This window comes from Xenopus laevis, chromosome 3L, assembly GCF_017654675.1.
Source record: "Xenopus laevis strain J_2021 chromosome 3L, Xenopus_laevis_v10.1, whole genome shotgun sequence".
Taxonomy (NCBI): Eukaryota; Metazoa; Chordata; class Amphibia; order Anura; family Pipidae; genus Xenopus; species Xenopus laevis.
Window position 1 is genome coordinate 127,264,575 of NC_054375.1, and position 23,806 is coordinate 127,288,380.

At 35.6% G+C, this 23,806-nt stretch overlaps 1 protein-coding gene across 2 annotated transcripts in view; it reads right to left on the bottom strand.

The window, feature by feature from the left end:
- The window catches only part of LOC108710311 (netrin receptor UNC5D-like), a 408,361-nt gene that overhangs the window by 35,755 nt on the left and 348,800 nt on the right, over positions 1 to 23,806 (bottom strand). For both annotated transcript variants that reach the window (XM_041586931.1, XM_041586932.1), the window contains 3 exons: positions 22,755 to 22,923; positions 20,784 to 21,011; positions 14,875 to 15,024 (listed from right to left, as the gene is read on the bottom strand). In XM_041586931.1, the coding sequence (XP_041442865.1) occupies positions 14,875 to 15,024; positions 20,784 to 21,011; positions 22,755 to 22,923 (547 nt within the window). The remainder of the gene's footprint in view (positions 1 to 14,874; positions 15,025 to 20,783; positions 21,012 to 22,754; positions 22,924 to 23,806) is intronic.

Here is a 23,806-nt window from a genome sequence, read left to right on the forward strand (position 1 = left end):
AATGGATGATTAAGCGATATACACACCTTGGTTAATCTAATTAACTTGATTTGATTTGGCTATAACCATTCACTTATACCACTAATCCACTCTATGTATTTTTAATATTTGTTATTTTATGGACATGGTCAAGCACTACTTATAAGGCATGACAGTATTGAGTCTTGTGTATTGGGCAGCATGTTTTTAGCTATATACCAATAAAAGCTACGTTTTATCACATTGGTAGTGTCTACCATCAGAACTGGTTAACTTGAGGTGTACAGAGTAGATGCATATGCTAGAATGTATCCAACTTAGTAACACTTTATTTGTAATTGTTTTTCCTAACTAGGAGAACATCAGACATCTTTCTTTCTCTCTTTCAACTCTTCAGCTACATCATTGTAGAAATTGGCCAGCAGGTGGTGCTGTTATAACAAAATGTATTCCTATTAACAGTACATGTATCCCTTAATATCTTGGGATTAAAAATAAATAAATAATGAAGGAAAATTGTTTTTAGAATAACACTCTCATCAGTTTTACATCCACTTATTTTAAAAGTTTACTTATCCTTTAAGTAGACCTCTATAGGGGTTCTATAATAATTCTACCACCCCTGTTTTAAATATTAACAATGCACTGGAGTACAAGACTGTATGCAAGGCAAGGCATCTTTTTTTTTTCTTCCATCCGATGGGAATTATATGGTAAACCAGACAATGGCTATTTATAAATATGTGTACAAAAATAGCCTGCTCCTATGCAGACTATGTAAAATGATTCATCCAATCATTCACATTGTCTTTCCAACACCTATGTAAATGTATGTAATATTGGACATGTGCTTACATATGAAACAACCTATACAGATTTGCTCACTGAAATCCCTTGATACCATTACAACTGGAATAATCCTTATCCATACAAATATCCAGGGATGACTATTATGGGGGTAGTGGACTAAAACGAGCTTGTTGTAACATTAGGAATGCACCAAATCCACTATTTGGGATTTGGCTGAATCCCTCAATCCTTCATGAAAGATTCAGGCAAATCCAGGAACAAATCATGGATTTGGTGCATCTCTACTTTCCAGTATTGTTGTCTCCTATACATTTTAACAATCACAAGGCCTTGCATACATTGATGGTAACATAATATTAAACTTTTCATGCAAAGAAAACACAGTGCACACAATTTTGTAGTTTCCATAAGATCACTCAGAATTATTCAACAGAGAACAAGGATTGCATATATTTCACATTGCTTAGATTTGCAGCAGTCACACCTTATAAACATGTAAGACACCTACACACAAGCAAAGAAAAAATGTCAGGATCTACAGCTTGTTCTCATGTTTTTATCTATATTTTTTTTACTATATTAAAAGGAAAACTATATCCCAAAAACAGTGTAGGTCCTTATATGTAAAACACTGTTTCATCCAAATAAATAATTTTCATTAAAATATACGTTTTCATGACTATGTGCCTTTGGGTAATTCTTTAAATAAAACTGCCATTTTAGGTACTAAGGGCCGCCCCCTGGGATTGTACAATTCACGGTGCACACAAACAAACCAAGCACACACATACATGGTAGGTCACATGAGCCAATAACTGGACAAAGGTATGCCTTTTACACCCATTCTTCTTCCTGTATCACTGTTTCTTCTTCCTGTTTCCCCGGTACAGTTTTCCTTTAATATAGTTCTAATACTGTTTCCAACAGTCGTACTTGCCAGGTACCTCAAGATTATTGAAGATAACAATCATTAATTAATAATAAAATATATCATATTGGTAGCCTGAGCCGAAGTATATTGGCTTGCGTAGGTTTTTTTATTTCCTTGTACAGAAGTATATATGCCATTTTGCAATCAAAAGGTTTTGTAACAGTTTGAAATCCAGTTAACTCCTACAAGAGGGAAGGACTATTAAATAACTCACTAGCTGAAATCACTCGCTAGCTTCAGTGTAAGGACCAGTTCAGCAATAACAGGGCACCATGTTTTAATATTATAAATATTTATTATTATTGAGAGATCATCAGACCTATTGTTAAGAACCATGTTGCAAATGCCCCAAGTTAATGAAAGACATTGCCATTTTAAATACATAATTGTGAATGCTGATCATTTTGGCAACATAAATATATCTGGGCACAGCACTCTATTGGGTGCTGCTATTGTTATAGATAATTTAAACACCCCTCATCCCCATATTCAACAGGTGATACGTGATACTATATGCCTGTCTTTCAGAAAATTGTATCAGACTGATGGGCCTTTGGGCCTGCTTATATAAAGATCTTTGGATATAACTTGGGCAGGCTCCAAAACAGCCTGGGTAAAGATAGGGAGACATCTCCCAGTGTTCACTATTTGCCATCATTGGGAAACAACATATACAACAGGTATAGGATCCATGATCCAGAAACCCGCTATCCAGAAAGCTCCAAATTACTCGAAGGCCATCTTCCATAGAATCCATTTTAATCAAATAATTAAGATTTTTTAAAAGAATTACTTTTTTCTCTATACAAATAAATCAGTACCTTGTACTTAATCCGTCCTAGGATATAATTAATCTTTATTGGAGCTAAAACAATCCTATTGGGTTTATTTAATGTATAAATGATTTTTAGTAGACTTAGGGGCAGATTTACTAAGGTTCGAGTGAATTTTCGAAGTACAAAAAGTTCGAATTTCGAAGTAATTTTTTGAATACTTCGACCATCGAATAGGATACTACGACTTTAAATTTACTTCGATTCGAAGTACAAATCGTTCGACTATTCGACCATTCGATAATCGAAGTACTGTCTCTTTAAAAAAAACTTTGACTTCAATACTTCGCCAACTTAAACCTGCCAATGTGCTACGTTAGCCTATGGGGACCTTCCAGAGCAATTTTCTAAGTTTTTTATTATCGAAGGAAAATCGTACGATTGTACGATACAATCGTTTGAATCGTACGATCCGAAGTACGATCGGAATACGATCGTACGATGAATAAAATCCTCAGACTTCAAATTTGAATGTCGGAGGATTCTATTCGATGGTCGAATTTTGAAGTATTTTCCACTTTCGAAATTCGACCCTTGATAAATCTGCCCCTTAAGGTATAGAGATCCAAATTATGATACAATCCCTTATCTGAAAACCCCAGGTCCCGAGCATTCTGGATAACAAGTCCTATGCTTGTATATAATGTTAATTCTTAAAAATTACAATAAATTATCTAGGAACTGTTTCTATAAATATAAAAACACTGTGCACAGTAGTATAGGCAGTGGCAAAGTTAAAGATGCATTGGAAACTGCATAGTCAATATAAATTATTATTATTTTTTTTTTTTATATATATACTTTGTCTAAAAATGTCTTGGAAGGAAAATGTATTTCTACAAATAAGCAGCCTTGCTGAGCTTCTGATATTATGTGATTGATGACTTCTTGGAGTGACTGAGGCTTTTTCTGGCCTGCGGGATGAAGAAATAAACGAAAGCAGTAAAACAGCTATGACTTTTTATATTGGGCTAACAATATAGGTCTCACATAAGCTTTAGAAATTAAACCTTAAGGGTTGTAGGAAAGCTGTTTGGTCATTTTCTTTTTGTTTCATAAGGGTCATCAGGCTATTGATTTGTCCAATGAAATTTTAAAACATATGAAGGAATTGCTGGTCATTTATAATCCAACTTTATAGGAGTGGTTTGGTGCGCCAGGCCAAATATCTTGCACCCTGGAGACTCAGCTCATCTGATTTTTACAGAAAAAATATGCATTAATACTCTCAAGCAGCCAGATCTCAAAATGACTGTCCCTCAACTTTTCACCTTAGTGTTTGTCGCTGCACAAACCAGCAATTTAGATCAGTGCATAAATGAGTCCCCCAGGTTTCTTTATAATATTTTTCTCTGATGGGAATGTTTCAGACAAGCCACAAATGATGTGTATTTTATCACCTTGGCAAGACATTGGTTATTTTTGTCCACCAGAACTCACAGCTTTAAACTGCTAATGTAACCTATATTTGAAATGGTGTTTGTAATACTGATAAAATATTTATTGGAATTTGTTTTGTGTGTAATGTTGTAGAGTAGACTTACAGAATCGCTTCCTATTTTGCACCATTGAAAGTTTGTATAGTCAGTTCACTTATTCAGCCTAAATTACAGGACCTAATGGAAACAAAGAACCCCTAGAAATAACATTGACCTTGAACTGAGGGTTCTGCCAGGGTCCCCACAGTGGGTTGCATCAACAAATCCAACTGATTATTGTCCAGTAAATCACTTTCTAAGGCAGTAGGTTTTCTTGCAGTAAGAAAAATATGTGATGTGTGCACTAACAATGTGCACTAGTAATGATGCTGGACTTTTGGGGAGATTGTGGATAAAAATCAAGCAGCTTTGTATCTAAATTTTGAACTTTCAATGAAGTGCACCCTTGTTAAATTAGCAAATCAAATAAAGCAAGGAAATGTAGCAAATCCTTAGCACTTGGCGTTGACATTACAACATTTTGAAATATTGCTATATTTTCTAGGACAATAGTATTGCACAGTACAAAGGATGAGTATACTTTTGTGCAGGAGTCCAGTAGGATCAAATATAGAGGTGTAGAGATGAGTAACATTTTTCACCAGGCATTGATTTTAAACTAAATGAAAATGTCGTGAAAAAAATGCTCATTAACTTCAATGCATTTAGCGTAAAAAATGCCCATTGGCTTCAATGTATTTGGCATAAAAAAAGGCCCTTTGTATTTTTCAAATTTTTGCCTTTTCACAAATTATTTTGGGAACTATTAGGCGAAGCAAAATACTAATCACTAATAAGGTCACCTATTGCAGTGACCATATAATTTTTGGCATTCAGATAGATTGTTCAATCTGAAGGTAGAAATATTCTATAGATCTTATACATACAGTACATCAGCAAAACCATATAGGTAGATTCAGATAAATTCCTCAGGGGACAAGGAAAATACTGTTGTTTATATTTTTGGTAAAATTGGTTTATTTAGAAATATATGATGACTTGAAACAAGGACAAAACCTTACCACAATTTAGAGTTGTGCCTATACTCATTTCTAGTGTGTGTCACCATTGTTAAAAATGACTTTACTTGATATTTATTTAGTAGGTCAAAACATTCCAGGATGGTCTTTGGAATAAAGATTACAGGGCACATCCCTGTCACATATGCAATCATATGTTATTTGTCATCCATGACCTACATGTGACCATTCTTCCTTAGCAGACAAATGGACAGCATTTTTGCACCGTATAGCATTTTAAGATTAGGTCTTTACACATCTAGTAGACAGTGCCATCTGATAGGTTATATTCACCAGGCGCGTATTCGCGTCAAATTTGCACATTTTTTAGCCGGCTAATACATTTGCAAATTTGCCCTCTTTAGATGCCGGTGACGATTAACGGACACCCATTGACTTTAATGGGAATTGTAGCCTGCGTCAAATTTTGCTCCTTACTTGGTGATTGGCTGTGATGTATGTTATTCTGATTGGTCATGTTCTATATTAAGCTGGCCATAGATGCAAAGGTCCAATCATACGAATTAATGTACGATCGGACTTTCCCATCTCCCGACCTGCCACTAACCATTCAGATCAAAGTCTTAACATTCCGACCAAATAAAGTAGTTAAAGAACAGATCAGCCGATGTTCTGCCCCTGACAGCAATCGTACGATAGACAAAGCTAGTGACAGTCTCCCACTGAAAATCGTACGATCGGCAATACACGCAGAGATATTACCCGAAGCCGGCAGAAATGTACTAACCTGTCCGATCAACCAAACAACCAATCTCTGGCAGAAGAAAAATGTCGGGATTCTCCACACACGTTCCGAAAATCGTACGAATCCTCGATTTATGCGATGAGATCTTTGCATCTATGGCCAGCTTTAGAGCTGTACAGGGGAATGCCCATTAGCCCCCAACAGGCACAAAATGTGTTAGGCTGCTGTTCACTATGTCTTAATAAATATTTTGTACTTTCTTACTACCTTGACTGATTTTTGGAGGGCCTCACAATTGTTATGGTTTTTTCCTCATACCTTTAAACACTGTTCATGATACATAGCAAGTGAAACCAGTCATACAAGACTGTATAGACATACCCTTCTACTTATAAACACATGCACTGGTTCAAAGTCTATTACTTCTATACTATATTGTCAAACTTTCCTGCTGCATCATGCTCAATATATGGGAATACTTATGCTGGAGTCGTTTTATGTCAAATCTCAGTACATGCAATGGTAAAACCTAGGGACAACTTTTCCATTTAAATGTGATTTCATATTCAGATAGGCAGTCTTGGAAAGTAATGAGATTTTAGATGCCATCTGAGCCTCATAGGATAATGTAGCATTAATAGAGTTTCTTACAATGCGTCATTCAAAAAAATATAGGTCTTTTGAGTAATCTGGATAAAGCCATTTTTTGTGTCCGGAATTTATGAGCATGAAACTTAGAAAAAATAATAGTCTTCTTTCTTTAGTATCGCTAAACAAAAAAACAGCGCTTATTTGCTTTGTGGTGTATTTCTTTTTAGTGTGTATTTGACCTTTTGGCGTCCAGCACACCTCGCAACTCTTCTCACTGGAATTAAATTATAGGTTGTTGCTAAGGCAAGGATGGCTATAACTATGACAATGAGGTACTGGCAAGGACGAAGCTGGGGTAATCCTTTTAAATACATTAGTGGCTTTTTTTCTTCTATTAAGCTCATGTCTGAAAACCCAAATAGGAGGAGAAGAAGCTACTGTATATCTTTAAAGAATAAAGGCTGAGTTAAGTTGGTCCTTTAAGTTAAGTAACTGACAGCTAGAAAGAGCATGAAGATAAAAGAAGATAGGAAGCTGCAAGGGGCATCTTTGGAGACAAAGACCTTTACTGCCAAAGGTTTGGTTTGGGCTAATAAGCATATGATGTTAATTGAATTTAGTTATTCTGTGTTCAGCACACAAACCAAAGTGTCTTCATCTGTATATAGATAGAAAAGAAGAGTAGAGAATCTTAGAGTTTAATGGGAGTGTTTTCTTAGGCTTTTGTGATGAGTGTGCCTTTCATTTCTTAACTTTTAAAATCAATACACTTTTAACCAAACCTGATTTAGTTTGTGTTTGCCATGTATGTATTTCTCCTCCTATTTAAGGAGTATATGCAGCCTATGCGGCATAATAAATATTGCAATATCATCAACTATATCAGAACTTCTTCACTTAGACTCATTGCTACATGCAATTGGACCTTTGTCATGCCAATAGAGATCTAGCTTAAGGGTAGGATAACAGACTTCCTTGGAACTTGGTGCTGCACAATTTTATGTCATATCTACTTGCATCTTTGAAATTATGGTCCAACAAATCCAAGGATATAATTGCAGTCCATGAGTCTTTGCAGTATATTTCAGTAGATAAATGTCTATAAAATGTAAGAGCTTGCCCTAATCCACATTCACTAGAGAAAGCTTTTAGCATTTGTAACTTTAGGGAACCAGAGCTTCTTTTAGATCCTCTTTAATGTCAATAAGCATTGCTAATATATTTATATAGTTCTTACAATATATAAGTATATTTTCCCTACAAAGAGTTTGACAAAGCTTTGGAAATTGAAGTAATATATGTGTTGCTCATTTCTTCTTACTTAGGCTGCCATAAATGTAGATGGGTGAATTCATTAAGGCGACAGATAGAAATGCCTCTCATTTGTAGTCTAATACCACATAAGCTGTCAATTGGCAAATCCATATTTCCTGAAACAAAATCTGATTTGACACATTACTTTGAAGCACCCAGGACACAGGCAAGACTAAAAAGCAATGGGTTAAAATCCTATGGGGTCCTAAATCTTATGCCTTAAATCCTCAACAAAGCCAATGCTGCCCAGCACATTTTATGGTATCCTAGCATATCACTTCTTTTCTTTTTATATACTGTGCTGTTATAAAGTAATGGTTCTTTCATCTGCATTTTATCTCTTCGCTGTAAATTTTAATAGTTACTCGGGTCTACGGCACTCATGGAACTTTTAGCAGTGCATGGATTGGATACACCATAAAGATTAATGCTGAAGAATTTACATTGTTGGAATGCTGCTCTTTCTCTCTCTTTTATGAGCACCCTGCAGTTATATTTTGAATCAGAAAAGTAGGCTATATTTTTGGCAAGAAAGGCCAGAGATATTGCAAACTAAGTAAAATGTGCTAAATCTACTGTATACATCATTTAAAAAAACAAACAGGGTGTATTACTTTGAGACAGCTAAGAACTCAATTGGGGGCTATTCAGATCCAAGATTATTTTGGAAAGTTTTCATTCATTACATAGCATGTAAAACAGACAAGATTTATATCCTTTCTTCACGCTAGAAGAGTAAAATAGTCTCTTATGGGAGTAAGAAGCCAGCGATTATCCTTATGTAAGAGTCTATTACAAATGATGTATGTTTTACAAGTTGAGGGGGAAATATTTTTCGCATTGGTCAACCACCAAATGAGTGTAAGCTGTCTTCCTCTCAGCAACACTTTTTGTAAAGCACAATAGGACTATCAAGAAAAAAAATAAAAATAAATAAATAAATAATATATATAATATATTATAATATATATATATATCTTGACAATGACCCCGTTGAGGGTCGAAACGTTGATTCCAATAAAGCTTTCTACAATTATATATATTTGTCCTTGAGAAAGGTCCTAGCAAGGACTCAAATGTCAGACTAGTGTGTTAAATAAATATATATTTTATAGAAAGTGCTGGTCCTGACATTTTGATATACATAATATTCTATGTATTCTTTTGTTTTTAATATCAGTTTTGTTGACTTTTAAGTTTGAAGGAGATGTTTAAAGATGACACGATGAGATTAAGGTTAAAAAGTCTATATATTCCATCTGTTACCAATTCGGCAATCCAAGTTTTTAAGCAGATCATTGAGGACAACGTAAAGCATGCTATTGCTAAACTAACCAAAGCAGGGGTACAAGCTGTAATGAAGTAAGCTGGATTGCAGTTGTTAAACTATATGGACTGTTGAGTGCATGTGATGAGGCAACTGCCAGATGAATCAGTAAATGACCAGTTGCGTATGGTTCCAGGTGATCAATTTAAGAAACTGTTTGATCAATATATATGTACAGCATATGGCAGCGAGATTATTACTAAGGACTTAATGGTTTTCTAATAATGGGTTTTCCAAAATTTTCAATGCTGTATACCCTGCCAAAAGTTCATAAAAACCATTCTGCACCTCCCAGTTGCGCAACTTTGTTGAGTTAGGACAACTGACTGCATCCCATAGGTATTTTTCTTCTGTTAAAGCCAATTGTCCAAAGTACACTAATCTATTTAAGGGGCTCACCTCATCTATTTAAATATGCTTTTCCAACACCAAAATTGGAACAAGTCAATTTGGCCACTATGGATGTTGTTAATTTCTAAACTTGTATTCCCCGTTGATTGGGTATTGAAGCAATACTGAGATTAATTTGACAGTTTAGTGACTATACTGTCCCAGCTATGGAGTTTCTTCTGAACCTCTACATATATTATTTACTCCAAATTACTTTAGTTTTGAAAATGAGTACTATATACAGAAGTCAAGGATGGTAAAGGGCGCAGCCATGGTTCTGGCTTGCACTAATTCATACATGCACCGGTATGAGCCAATGATAATTCTGCCACAGTTAGGGTTACATTCTTTTGTAGCTATATTGAAAATAAATGAATCATTAGGTGGGGCACCTCTAAATGCTTTGTGAGATGTTATTGGCTTGGACATTGTAGTGTTATCAGCTACTATTAGTGATAACTTTGTTTTACATTTGCTTTTTTTCTCTAGTTTATTCAGACTATACGCCCTACGGTGTAGGGTCCTCCATCCTTTTGTCTCCTTGACACTGAGCACTTAATCTGTATTGTAATTATATTTTATATTTATATGAATTGTATTTCTAATAATGCATTTATTGTTACTTATTATTGCAGGGACCCCATTGTTTGTTACTACTAATTTATTGTTTTTCTGTACAGTGATTTGACCTCAAGAAGGGCTATACAAATAAAAAAATATACATATATACATACCTACATACAACTATACAATTCTTAAATGTTCAGTTGACACAAGTTGGTCAAAAACTATAATGTGCCCTACAAACGATAAAACTGGATGACAACAATACATTACTGCAATACAGAAGCCAGCACCCAAGGGCATATAAGATGTCACATATAAAAGTTGTTAAAGGTATTAATCAGTAGTTACCAGAGACAGGTTTTGGTACAAGCATGATGGAAGTTCTGTAAATCACAATCAGTGTGAATGATCCACTATCCACCACTAGTTATGGTGGTGACTTTATCAATAAAAAACGTATACGTTTTAATAAGGCTGCATACTAGCATGGAGACATTATATATATATATATATACTGTATATATACAGTATGCAATTCCCAGTGCCAGACTCATTTATATTACATGACAGCAGGAGACGGAGAATTCTGCATGAGAATTGATTAATGATCAGCCTTGTAGCATTGGCTTCTATGATAGATGTATTTTCGAAAGATGTCCTTACAAGATTAAAAGATGGGGAGCTGCTTTGGACAACTTTGAAGGCATGGATCATTAGTGTATAGAGCTGCTAAATCTCTGGGTTCATACAGTAAGTTCAATAAAGAAAATACATTATTTCTAACCATACTTTTTTTTAGTCTTTAGGTTTCCTTTAAGAGATGTTGTGCTGATGGCAAGATCCCCAGCTTCCCATAATGTTTTATTTTTGATATTTGAAAGATCAACATTAACGGAAGGTAAACTCATTTATTCTGTATGTGAATTCTTTTTTTTCCCTACAGGGAATACTTTTTAATATTATTTACTAGTGCTCTGTTTCCCAGAGTTGATTGCAATCCTTTTGATGCCCATAAGATTTTGCGTGACTGTAGAACACACAATGCTTTGCAGATTATAAAGGATGTATTTGTAGGATCAGGACAAAGGTAAAATAGCTTGAAATACTTGGAGGCCAATCTGTATGGTTTTTTTTTTCCTTGTTGGGATGTTTCGCTTCTGAAATTTTTTGAACATGCTGTGATAGTCTATAGAATATGGTGAATTTTGTTTCAGAGACCTCAAAAAAAGCATTTATGTTATTTACTGGGAATAATAGGCACTTCCTTCAGTGATGTTCCATGTAGGAAATAAGCAGTGTTTATACATTCTAAAGTATCACTACAAATGAACTTCCCTCAAACAGAAAGGAATCCAAAACAACAAATTCCAAAGTGAATTAGCCAGGTCGTTTCTAGATATTTCAGCCCACAAATAATCTAAGTATTTCTCATTGTTAATTCATGGCACTCTCTGGGCCCAGTTAAAAAAATTCACTATATGGTACTTCAATGTCTTCTAAATCCTTCTTTTGTTAGCTACATGGCTTGCCTTGTTACATTATGGAGCCCTACCCAAGTTTTTTTTTATCTATGAGCCACATTCAAATATAAGAAGAGTTGGAAAGCAATACAAGCATTAAACAAAAGTTCCTGGCGTGCCAAATAAGGCAAGTGATTGACTATTGGTAGCCCTTATGTGCTTTGTTTGGCAGTTCACTTGTTTTTATGCAACCCGAAATAAGCACCTGGTTAAGGGAACTGAGAGCAACATCCAAGGGGTTGGTGAGCAATATATTGCTCATGAGCCACTGGTTGAGATCACTGCATTATGGCCACACTCTAATCTTAATCAAAACAGTAAGGGTAATAGTTAGTGTGAAAATTGGGGGCACTAGTAGAACCCACTTGCAGAAGCTGCACTCATTGCTTATAATTTAATTGCAATCAGCTTACACTGAGTCCTGACCAGTACCCTGCATTTATTAGAATTCTCTCTTATTTCTCAAATAAACCTTGGGCCCTAAATTACAAAAAAGGCGCAATTGTGGAAGCACTCCAAGGCCAAATATACTGTAAATACAAAGGAAGTGCAGCTGATCAATATCAATGCACATTAACAAATGAATACAAATTAATTTATTATTCATTAGCTAATGTATGTATTTTGCAAAATAGTTTTTTTTTTTTTTTTTTTTTTAAATTAAGAATTCTTTTTTGTATGTTTGTAACTATCCTGGCCAGATCAGCTACAATTATTTTACAAGCCTTAAGCGGGGAGGAAGGAACAAGCCTGTGTAAAAAATCAATGCAAACCTCTTCCTTTCTAAAATGCTACTGACATGGGGGAGGATCAAGCCCATCTAAGCCGATGCCTTGGTCTCCAGTTATGCAGGGAGGTGACAACCCAGAAAATACTTGACCAGAGGTAAATAGTTAGGATCACCATATGGGGTTTACCTTGACGTGGTATGGTGGCTTATCAATTTTATGATCATAATTTTGTAACAAAAAAAAACAGTTTTGCAAAATATATGCCTAAGCTTAGATACTACTGTAAATTCATTTTAACAAGGGACCAAGGAATGTGCATTGATCAAGTTTTTCTTTTTTTTTAATGTTTTTGACCCTACATTACAGACAGATAGCCTTGTTTACTTACTGTGTGTAACAATTTCAGACAAATCAAAAAGTGTTTTTGCCCACATCAAAATTCCAGTGTAAGTGTGGGGACAACCATCACAATTTGGACATGACGCACCAATATGTATGCAAATGAACATCATCATGCAAGTTATGAATGATGTAATTTCCATAGAATTTGTGTTAGAAACTCCTCATTTAAGGAGAACATCTTTAACAACAACATTAGTTTTCTGTCTGTTTGGTCATTAGCACCTACAGTATAGATGGTAATATAGGGGTTCCCTTACATCAGTACATATATGTGTTTAATTCATAAAAATAGACTGGACAAGAGCACTTGCACTGCCACAAGTCTGTAGGAGCATGAATTGATGCATATGCCAATGCATTCTCAGTTTTGCCTTAAAGGGATACCGTCATGGGAATTTTTTTTTTTTTTTCAAAACACATCAGTTAATAGTGCTGCTCCAGCAGAATTCTGCACTGAAATCCATTTCTCATAAGAGCAAACAGATTTTTTTATATTCAATTTTGAAATCTAACATGGGGCTAGACATATTGTCAATTTCCCAGCTGCCCCAAGTCATGTGACTTACTGATAAACTTCAATCACTCTTTACTGCTGTACTGCAAGTTGGAGTGATATCACCCCCTCCCTTTTCCCCCCCAGCAGCCTAACAAAAGAACAATGGGAAGGTAACCAGATAACAGCTCCCTAACACAAGATAACAGCTGCCTGGTAGATCTAAGAACAACACTCAATAGTAAAAACCCATGTCTCACTGAGACACATTCAGTTACATTGAGAAGGAAAAACAGCAGCCTGCCAGAAAGCATTTCTCTCCTAAAGTGCAGGCAAAAGTCACATGACCAGGGGCAGCTGGGAAATTGACAAAATGTCTAGCCCCATGTCAGATTTCAAAATTAAATTTAAATGGATTTCAGTGCAGAATTCTGCTGGAGCAGCAATATTAACTGGTTCATTTTGAAAACAATTTTTTTTTCCCATGACAGTATCCCTTTAAATAGATCTAAACAACTGCTGTACCAGTGGTTCAGGGGTCAACTGATGCTGATGATTGGAATGTAAAGCTCCCCCACTTGCTGCATTCATTTTTAACCCCCACCACTATTGATTTATCACATTTTTTCAGCAACCTGTACTTAGGTCAAAACTCTACCCCTTTTTACCTTGGGTTAAGCACTATTTTTCAGAGCTATGTAAGTAAATGAATCAAATCTATGTTAGTTTGTTAACATAATAATGTAAAATACACACCATTGTCTATCAAGGAAGGTTGCATTTGCAAGGAAACCTGGTAACGCCTGTATAATAACATGGAGGATCAAAGAAACAAGAATATCACAATGCAAAAACCATTTATACTGCATTGTAACAGAATAGAATAGAATTAGGTTGCTTTTATTTTCTTACATGAGATTAGTTTGTTTAATTACTAAACTTAAGCCTGTGAAGGACAAGAACATCCTTTATACATGTAGGGGAACTGCTATGCAGAATACTCGGGACCTGGGGTTTTCTGGACAATGGATCTTTCCATAATTCGGATCTTCATACCTTATATCTGCTAAAAATCATGTAAAAATTAACATTACATAAACCCAATAGGCTGGTTTTGTTTTCAATAAGGATTAATTATATCTTGGCTTGGATCAAGTACAAAGCACTGTTTTATTGTAACAGAGAAAAAGAAAATCATTTTAAACATGGTGGATTATTTGGATAAAATGGAGTCTTTGGGAGAAAGCCTTTCAGTTATTCAGAGCTTTCTGAATAAAGGGTTTTCAACATAACGGATCCCATACCTTTACCAACATAGCCCTGTATGTTTGGCTTGCACTGAAATGTAAAACAGATGTCAGAAGGTCACATTCTGGGCAGAGAAATGCAAAATATAAAGTTTGCCTCCAGTAAACAGTTATGTAAGTTGTTGAGTTCAGCTGAATTGGTCTTGCATGAATGAATGGCATCATCGGCTACTCTCAGCAGCTTTATCCCTACATTTTATCCTTTTGAAACTTCTTTTGTTGTGACCTTAGACTCACACAAGAGCAGATTTATTGCATTGTCCAGAGGCCGGTATTTGAGAAAGACAACGAGACCCTCAAGGCATCAGACATATGGAAGTACCCTAGAGTACTCTGGAGTCATTACTGGTGTTCACCTGATATCTTCCCAACAGCACTAAATGCATTAGCTATTAATCAATGTGTATTAAGCTGGAATAAAATAAAGATCACAGAGAGAAAAGGTTTGCATTATGTACTAAATGTACAGTATGTACCTGGCATGCAGTAAAGGGCTTTATCCTCCAGAGGAAAGGAGGGATGTCAAGAACAGAAATTTGAATGCTGAATGTGTTCCCCTTGAAATGAAGCAACTTTGGTTCTTCCAGCAATTGTCCACCTTGATGTCTTTCATTTGAAAGAACCTCCTATAACAGAGAAAGGGGAAATCAATTAAAAATCACACCCAGAGGGATTTTTATAGTACAGGAACATTAAAAAATATGCCACCTCCCTTGGGAAGCAATATTAAAATGATTATAGGGCTTGCTATAAAGACAAAGCAATATCTCTATTGGTGTCAAGGCCCTTCATATTTTACTCATGCAACCTTTCAGCTATAATAAAATGCCAGCAGAATCTTAATAACATTGCACACACAATTCTAACATGCCATCAGCCAATTGCAGTCTTTAAAGCACAAATAAATATATCAAAATACAGGGATCATTGTCAGTTAGGGCAAGTTCTTTCTTCCCCCACAAACTTTTTTTTTATTAAAAAAAGGAGGGTAAATGATGAAAATGTTGAATATGATGTATGATCAGCTGGAGACCCAAACGTTTTATTCAGTGTATTAATGGCTTCATTGTTCTCTCATCCAGTCTAAAACAAGGTTGTTAGACACCATAATATCCATATTATTTGATGGCCACCAAGTGTAGATAGTTCCAAGAAAAAAAGCATAGCTTTTAGCTTCCATTAGAGTCCTGCATCAGGTTTTGTACCTGAAGAATAACCACAAGGTCCCCAATTCCTTGGCCATGTGGGCAGTCTGTTGGTAACCTGCTTGGGTACCCAGCTAAAGTTTGGGGATATGACAAATGAGCAGGCTCTGGAGTGACATCACTTTCAGTTTGCAATGACATCATATATGGTTTTGCATCCCCAGGTTGGAAGGCAAGTTATTTATTCACGGCCAAGATCGGATAGTGGGTCTGTGTAGGGGGACATGTTGGGTGTGGAATGACTTGTGGTAAGCGAGTCCAGGTCAGGCACAGGTCTACCCAACGTGTAGGAATCTAACTTCCATATCAGTTCCATGCATTGAAAAAATTATGCTAAGCTCATTATTTGCATTATCTTTAAACACATCTGTCTTTAGAACCATAAACTAGTGCTTCCATACATGTTATCAGTTTAAAAGTGTGTAGCCAATTCTATTTTGACCAGTAATATGGCAGTAAATGTATACAACTTGCTAAAGATACAAAGAACAGTTTCTCTTTTAATCAATGTACTGTCATTAAATGTAAAGGTTCTTTATTGAACGTAGTAGAAAGTAACACACTGTAACGTTATAACTGTTATATAACACGATTAAATCGGTCAGGCCTTGAAGCTTGATTTAAAATGAAAAAAATGAATTATAGATTTTATCTCCAACATTAATAAAAGTGAAACTGACCGATTAAGATGCTGATGAAGAATAATGATGCCAGAACAGTTCTTTTCTGAAAACACATGCTTTATCTACTTGCCACATATTTTAAAATGTAACATTTGGGATGAGCAACATTTTTATACTTTGTTCATATATTACATATCTTACATATTCTGTTGTTTCATATAATGGCCATGATTAAGAACCGGAGGGTATCAAATGCTTAAGGCAGAATACCATGGAGCCTCTACTATGCCATAAATGACCACACAAAAATTGGGGTGTGTTGGGGTGTTCACATCGCAATCCAATTGATAGCTAGTATTGTTGTTCCAAGACAAATGCAAGGTAACCTATGCTCTCTCTTCTATACAATAACATCATAAACAATTAATGAGAAATAAAAAAAAGTGTAATAATGTGAAAGAATCCAGAGGAACATCTGCAAATTCTTTGTTCCAGAGGTTGCCCTGTAAATGCACTCACATTCTGTACCGTTGTTATAATAACGCACAAGTGCTTGTTCCTCCAGTCCTACTCTAACAGCACAACACCAGCAAAGCCTTTACTAATTGTAGCGAGAAAAGCTGCTTTTTTTTCCTGCAAAGGCGAAAACAAAACACACAAAAGCAGCTCAGCTGTCCTTTCAGCAATTGTGCCCTTCCCTTCATACCCCAGGAGCAAGCATTTCATTACAGCTGCAATCTCTTCTAACTCTGTCAGCTGGCAGCAATTTAGCACCCAGAAAAAAAAATCATCCTAATTTTTATTAACTGTCTGTGGGCCACCCTTTGAGTCACAGAATAGAAATATCCGACAGTTGTAGGTCACTTTAGTTAGAAGGACAAGCCGTTTTCAGCGTACAAGATCTGCTGAGAGCAAATAGCTGGCAGCCAAATTCAGAATGTGGAATGGGAAATAAAGAGGCTGCTGTGGCCTGTTAAGAAATACCATACAATAGGGCTGATTTGCTAGAGGTGCAGATCACACCAGGCCAGTAACAAATTCCGACCTGTGAACAGTCAGAGCTGATCAGTCTGGTGCAGTTAAAACAATGAAACTGAATGTTTGGTTGGTTGCCATAAGTAATTCATCTAATGCAAATTTGCACCTGTGTTAGTGAATAAGTCCTAATTTAGCTATCACAAATATATTTTAATATCCAGGGTCATGCATTGGTGTATATATGATGTTAAAATGATTATACTTATATATATATATATATATATATATATATATATAAATATATATATATATATATATATATATATATATATATAATGCCAAAAAAGTGGAAGTATATATATAATACTATATATATTTTTATATTTATATAATTTTATATATATATATATATATATATATATATATATATATATATATATATATATATATATATATACAATCTGTTGAGTGAGCGCACTCTTACCGGATTTCTAATGAGGTGGGTGCGTTGGTCAAAGTGTTCTTGTACAAAATAGTAAAAGGACCCGCACTCCAAGTTAACTAACTTGGAGTGCGGGTCCTTTTACTATTTTATATATATATATATATATATATAATACACAAAAGCCATGAATATCTTGTAAATAACATCCTTATAAACAGTGAGTTCTGATGTCATCAGTTATAGACGGTGAGTTCTGATGTCATTTCTGTCACATGACATGATTGAAACTTGTGTATTATAATAAATAAAGTACCCCCAGTTGCAAACTATGAGGCTATTAGAAGTTACCTCAGAGTTTCATGACCTGTATAAAAACAGGCCTTCGGCCTTATATGGTCATGAAACTCCTCCGTAACTTATAATATCCTTATATTTTACAAGAGGGGGTACTTTATTTTATATATATATATATATATATATATATATATATATATATATATATATATATATATATATATATATATATATATATATATATATATATATATATATATATATATATATATATATATATAGTATATAACACATTTATTATAATAGTAATGGTTTCCTGATGGACAAGGCCAGCCGGTATCCAGCAGCATTATATTCATTTGGGGTGCACATGTAGGGACTGCATTTCATGCTGTATTTATATATCCAGCAAAAGGTGTAGAGTGCAGCCAGAACCACATATGCAAGGGCTTTCTGAATGAGCACTAAGGGGAGAGAGAGAGAAAGAAAAAAAGAGATCCACTGAAAGCCTTTAAAGCAACATGATTAATTGTTCTGTCAATTTTTTCTGTCCTTTTGAGGTGTTTCTGAAGAAACACAAAAATGGGAAAAACAACAAAAATGGGAAAAACTTGCTTGACACCATTTTGAATTGAATGTCTTAAAAGGGTCTGTGACATCATAAAGTGAAAATATTTTTTTTTTTTTTTTCAATTTAAAGTTTGCATCTGTTCAACCAGTGACTGCTAACAAATACTTTCTTGGCAACTAACAGGGCCAGATTTCTACTCATGCCGCCAGGAGGTCGGCATCCTCTGTCGCTCCCACCCATCTGATCACGTGCATGCACATCCTTTTTTCTACAGTTGGAGTACTGGAATGGGTCGTGGACAGATTCAAACAATAGGGGAAAATATTGCACATGCATGTCCATAGTGCTCTGGATAAAGAGCAAGGCTTTGCGTGTGGCTGGGCAGCATGCTGTCCCTTCATTTGTAAAGCCCTTGGCCGGGCCTTCTTGGCCTTGCTAGGCCTGGCCTGGCAACTAATCTAGAGTCATGAATGGCATCGGACCCCTGTTTATTGCCCTGTGTTAGGGAAGCCATACACAGGTCAATTAAACTTTATAATCTAGCCGACAGCCTGGTACATGGATGGAGCCCTTGCCCAACCAATATCTTCATGCTTTGAATCAGGTCATTAGTCATTGGGTTTTGGCTGAGAAACTTGAACCAATGGGTGATCTGCAAAATCTGTTATTACAGTTAGGTTTTAGAGACATGCTGTATATAAAATATGTGCTCATAAGTTGCCAACAAAAGAAATATTGTTATTGTTTAAAGGAGAAGGAAAGGTTAAAACTAAGTAAGCCTTATCAGAAAGGTCCATCTAAATATAACAGTAAACCCCCAAAGTAGTGCTGCTCTGAGTCCCCTGTCAAAAGAAACACAGCATTTCTTTCCTTCTATTGTGTACACATGGGCTTCTGTATCAGACTTCCTGCCTTCATCTTAAACCTCATTGCCCTGGGCAAGAGCATGCTCAGTTTGCTCCACTTCCCCCCTCCCTCCCTTCTCTGCTGTAATCTGAGCCCAGAGCAGGGAGAGACTCAGGCAGGAAGTGATGTCACACCACGTTAATACTGCAGCTCCTATCCTAAACAAACAGAGAGTTTCTAGAGCTTTTTACTCAGGTATGGTAAAACATTCTACAGAATAAATATAGCATTCTAGCTTGCACTATTGCAGCTAATCTATTGGCAAGAAAATGCCTACGTAGCTTTCCTTCTCCTTTAATGGTGCAACTGCCACTGGTCTTCCATTTGTAGAGTACAATAGTCTACATTATGTCTGATATATGTGCTTTGATTAAACCACTAACTTTTTTTATGTATTTATTATATTTAAATCTGCAGTTGTGTAACCTCTGAGATATGTGGTCACTGGTTTAATTGACAAGTGGTTAGTGTCCAACCAGGTGATTGAATTCTTTGATCAAAATGTACTATTGCTGCACAAACCTGTGAAACTAGATTTGGAGTTCTACAGCAGAAGGCAAACAGGCAAAGGAGGAGGGGGGGAGATAAATATTTAAATACATAGAGGCATTCAGTAGTGGAAAATATGATTTGGTGGAAAAAAAGTTACAACAACACATTGTGCTGTGAAACTTGCTAATTGGCAGGTTGAGGAGAAATGTGATACGGATCTTCATGAAGAGTGGGATACTGCAGAAACTGCCTACACATAACATGATCTTGGAAATATTAAGGTAAGTTATATAAAACATTGAACAAAATTAGACCAAAGGTCCCTTGGTATAGACAACATACAACAAAGACTGATCTACTTTTAATTCCCATGCTTCAAAGATCATTGGTGTCACGTAAGCAATCTCATGGGACTCATCATGGTGTTGTATTTGTGGTGGAGACTAAAGTTATACTATGTGGCTTTTTCAAATAAAATGTAGATTTAAAGTTATATTGGCACTTCCAAACTAACAACAGCATTGGATTCAAGACATAAAAGAGCATAAAAAAGTGTTCCTTCGATTTTTTTTGAGCTCGGCACATATCCATGGGGAATGTTTTTGCTCCTATGTCATGTTTCTTCTGTTTCTCATAGACTGAGCTTGACAAATATAAAGAAGCTAATCAGAGAGTACTCATTACAGCCTGTACAAGACACTCCAACACACCTAGAACCTAGGGTTATATCTATGCCAAAAATCCATATTGCTGTGGTTACTTTCAACCTTCTGTATCATTATCAGTGTAATCTTGTTGGTAATCAGGTAAGTGTTCTTTAAGTCAAAAGTAGGACTATTCTTTGCTGAAACATTCTCCATAGGATGCTTACCTGGAATGCACAAGGAGTGTTGTCTATGCAGTAAACCCTAAGGTTGTAATCCAAAGAGTTGCAGGACATACAGCCAAAAACGGCCACCTTGAGTTCTTTCACTGCACAATCTGTCAGTGGTTCCCCAACCAAAGCATAAGTCCCAAAGCTGTCCAACAGAATATGGCAGGAAAATGGGTCCAAAAGGCAATAAAAGGATGTTGTTTCATCATCCGTGGACATGATTTCCTAAAGAAGAAAGGAAACATGTAACACTGATTTTCTCCATTTGAAAGAGCAGAATTCCTTGTAAGTATCTGTTGCATTACCCTTGAATTTGTTCAATGTTTAATCTATTTGCATAGCCTGTGACTTTTTACTCTTTGACTACAAGTGATCTAGTACTCCTCCTTGTCCTGCAACACATTTTTCCCATGAAGGAATGTAGAATCTAGGTTAATGCATGTTTTTTATGATATGTTTCTGGGAAGATGAGATAAGTTGAAATAAAGGTTGAAATATTAATTTTCCTATTTTTGTGCAACAACAATGGATAACCATTATAATTTTTTGATTCATTTTATTGTAGACCCTTTCCTATTTATCCTTAAAGGTGATTAATAAATACCTGGATACAACGATTAGTGAGTCCCCTGACTCACAGTGGTCTTAAAGAAAAAATATATATCCTTTTTGACTACTACATTTGGACTTATGTAGTAAAGTTGAATAAACACTGAATCTGAATTGCCAAAAAATAAATGCATTCTTTTAACACAGACATATCTAATTCTACAGATTGAAAGGGAACCATGATGTATGTGTTGCATGGACCAACAACAGGGCTTGCATTAAACTGTGAGCCTAAAAGTGGGTGATATCCTCGAGTAATCCCATAGACAGACTGTCATGAAAAAATAATGCATTGATATTCTATTTCTTTTGTATTTTTGAAAATTATTGTCATGACCTTTGATTGAAAGTAATATTTAGAGCAGATAAGTATAGCTTGATTGAGAATAATTTATGACCCAATCCAATGTCTTGCCTCCATCAATGGCAAAAATGATTCATGCTTCAAAGGAAAGAACCACATCGGACTGGGCATCAAAATACATTTAGATGATCAGATGTGATCTAGAATGAGCAGATAAGTACATAATTTACTTTATATTTGTGAGTGCTGTTTTAACCTTTTAATACATTTGTATTGCATGGTTTAGTATGTCAGTGTGCCCATCTGGACAATCTTTTCAAATGACTGGGAGTATCTCTGATTTCTTCTATATGGAAAAGAAAATTGTGTGAATGACAGCCTTTATATTGCATATGACAACCTTTGTATTGCATCCCATCTGATTGTATAATGACATCTATTCTCCGCAAAATACTTGAATTTAGATTGGACACCTTCAAAGAATTAAATGACTACATTTATCTTATTGATCCCATCTATTGCATGCCAATCTATTGTGCTGATTTCATTGAAATTTGAAAAGGGGTATGTGAACTAAAAAGCCAATTCTAAGAACATAAAAGTACCTAAGCATCCGCTTTGAGATGGTGTGGATTATTATTTGAAATAGCAGTTTCCTTTTGGCCTCAATATATATATATATATATATACATATATATATATATATATATATATATATATATATATATATATATATATATATATATATATATATATATATATATATATATATATATATATATATATATATATAAATTTGGTTTACAGTCCACATTAGTGATGAGCAAAATTTTTCGCATCAAAAAATTGTTCCATAGACTTCAATGCATTTGGCAAATTTTTCACCGTTTCGCAAATTTTCAGCGAAATGGGTCAGATTTGCCCATCACTACGAGTCCACATTGATCTTCATCACCTGCTAGAACTAGGGTATGAGGATGTAAAACAAAAAAGCAAATAATTTAAAAAATGTCATCTTGAATTTGCATTGACAGTTAAAAAGAGCTTTGTCTTGCCTCCCATTTTCCCTGTTGGGATTTTCTTTTTAAGCGGATATTCCAGTGTTCACAGCTGACCTCAGCACAGTGCGGAATTGTCAAGGCAACTGGAGTGGACAAGGTGATATCAAGTGGTCCACAAGTAACCTCGGGTCCCAGAAGAACCTCTGCTCCTTCCAACGGCAAGCTGTAACACAAACATAGTAAAGTTAGACTGAAAGCCTGGGAAATGACAGGAACAAAACAATCTAAACAATACGCCATATCCTCTACGGAAAAATAAAATCCTTTATAGTCTTGAATTGTTCAGAACATGACAAAATCAATGGCATTAGAAAGCCGCTGTTATTTTTTCAAGCATTCTTTTCATTTTGTTGCCCTTTAAAGAAACAATTGTTTTAATGGACAATTATCTCAGCAACACTGGCCATATATAAATGAAGGGTACTTGTGAGACACGGCCCAAGATGATGACATTTTAATGGAATTATTTTGTTGTCAGAGAGTCAGTGTCTATTCTAGTCTTTCTTAAATGATACCGAGACTGGGATACAACATTATACCATTAATATGATATGTGGAAGCACTTGCTGTGCCACTTAACTCCATCTCTCCTGCCATTCCCCAGAAACCAGCTTCTTTGTTTCTTTTAATAGACTAAACTTTCAAGCTGCACTGAAAATTCTATTTACTGACCACTGTTTTTCCTGATGTCCACTAGAGATTGTTTTTATAAACTGCTGCCTGGTTGGTTGGATGAGCAGCATGGCCTGATCTCTGGATTAGCCTCTCTGACAGCTGGATAAGCAAAATGTTCTCAAGGAGAAATCCCTAGGCTTAGCTCAGAAAGGACACCCTGATCCACAACAATATGCTGTTTTTATTTATTTTATTTACCAGCAGGATTTACTGGTCACTGACCCATTGCAAAGGAGACTATGGGTTTGACACAAGAGACGCTATAAACAGAGTACTAGTTGGTGCTATGTGAAGATGTATTACTGCATGCCACAGCCTAGCTACAATCATCAAATACTCTGGGGATCATTTACTACAAGCAAGGAGGGTAC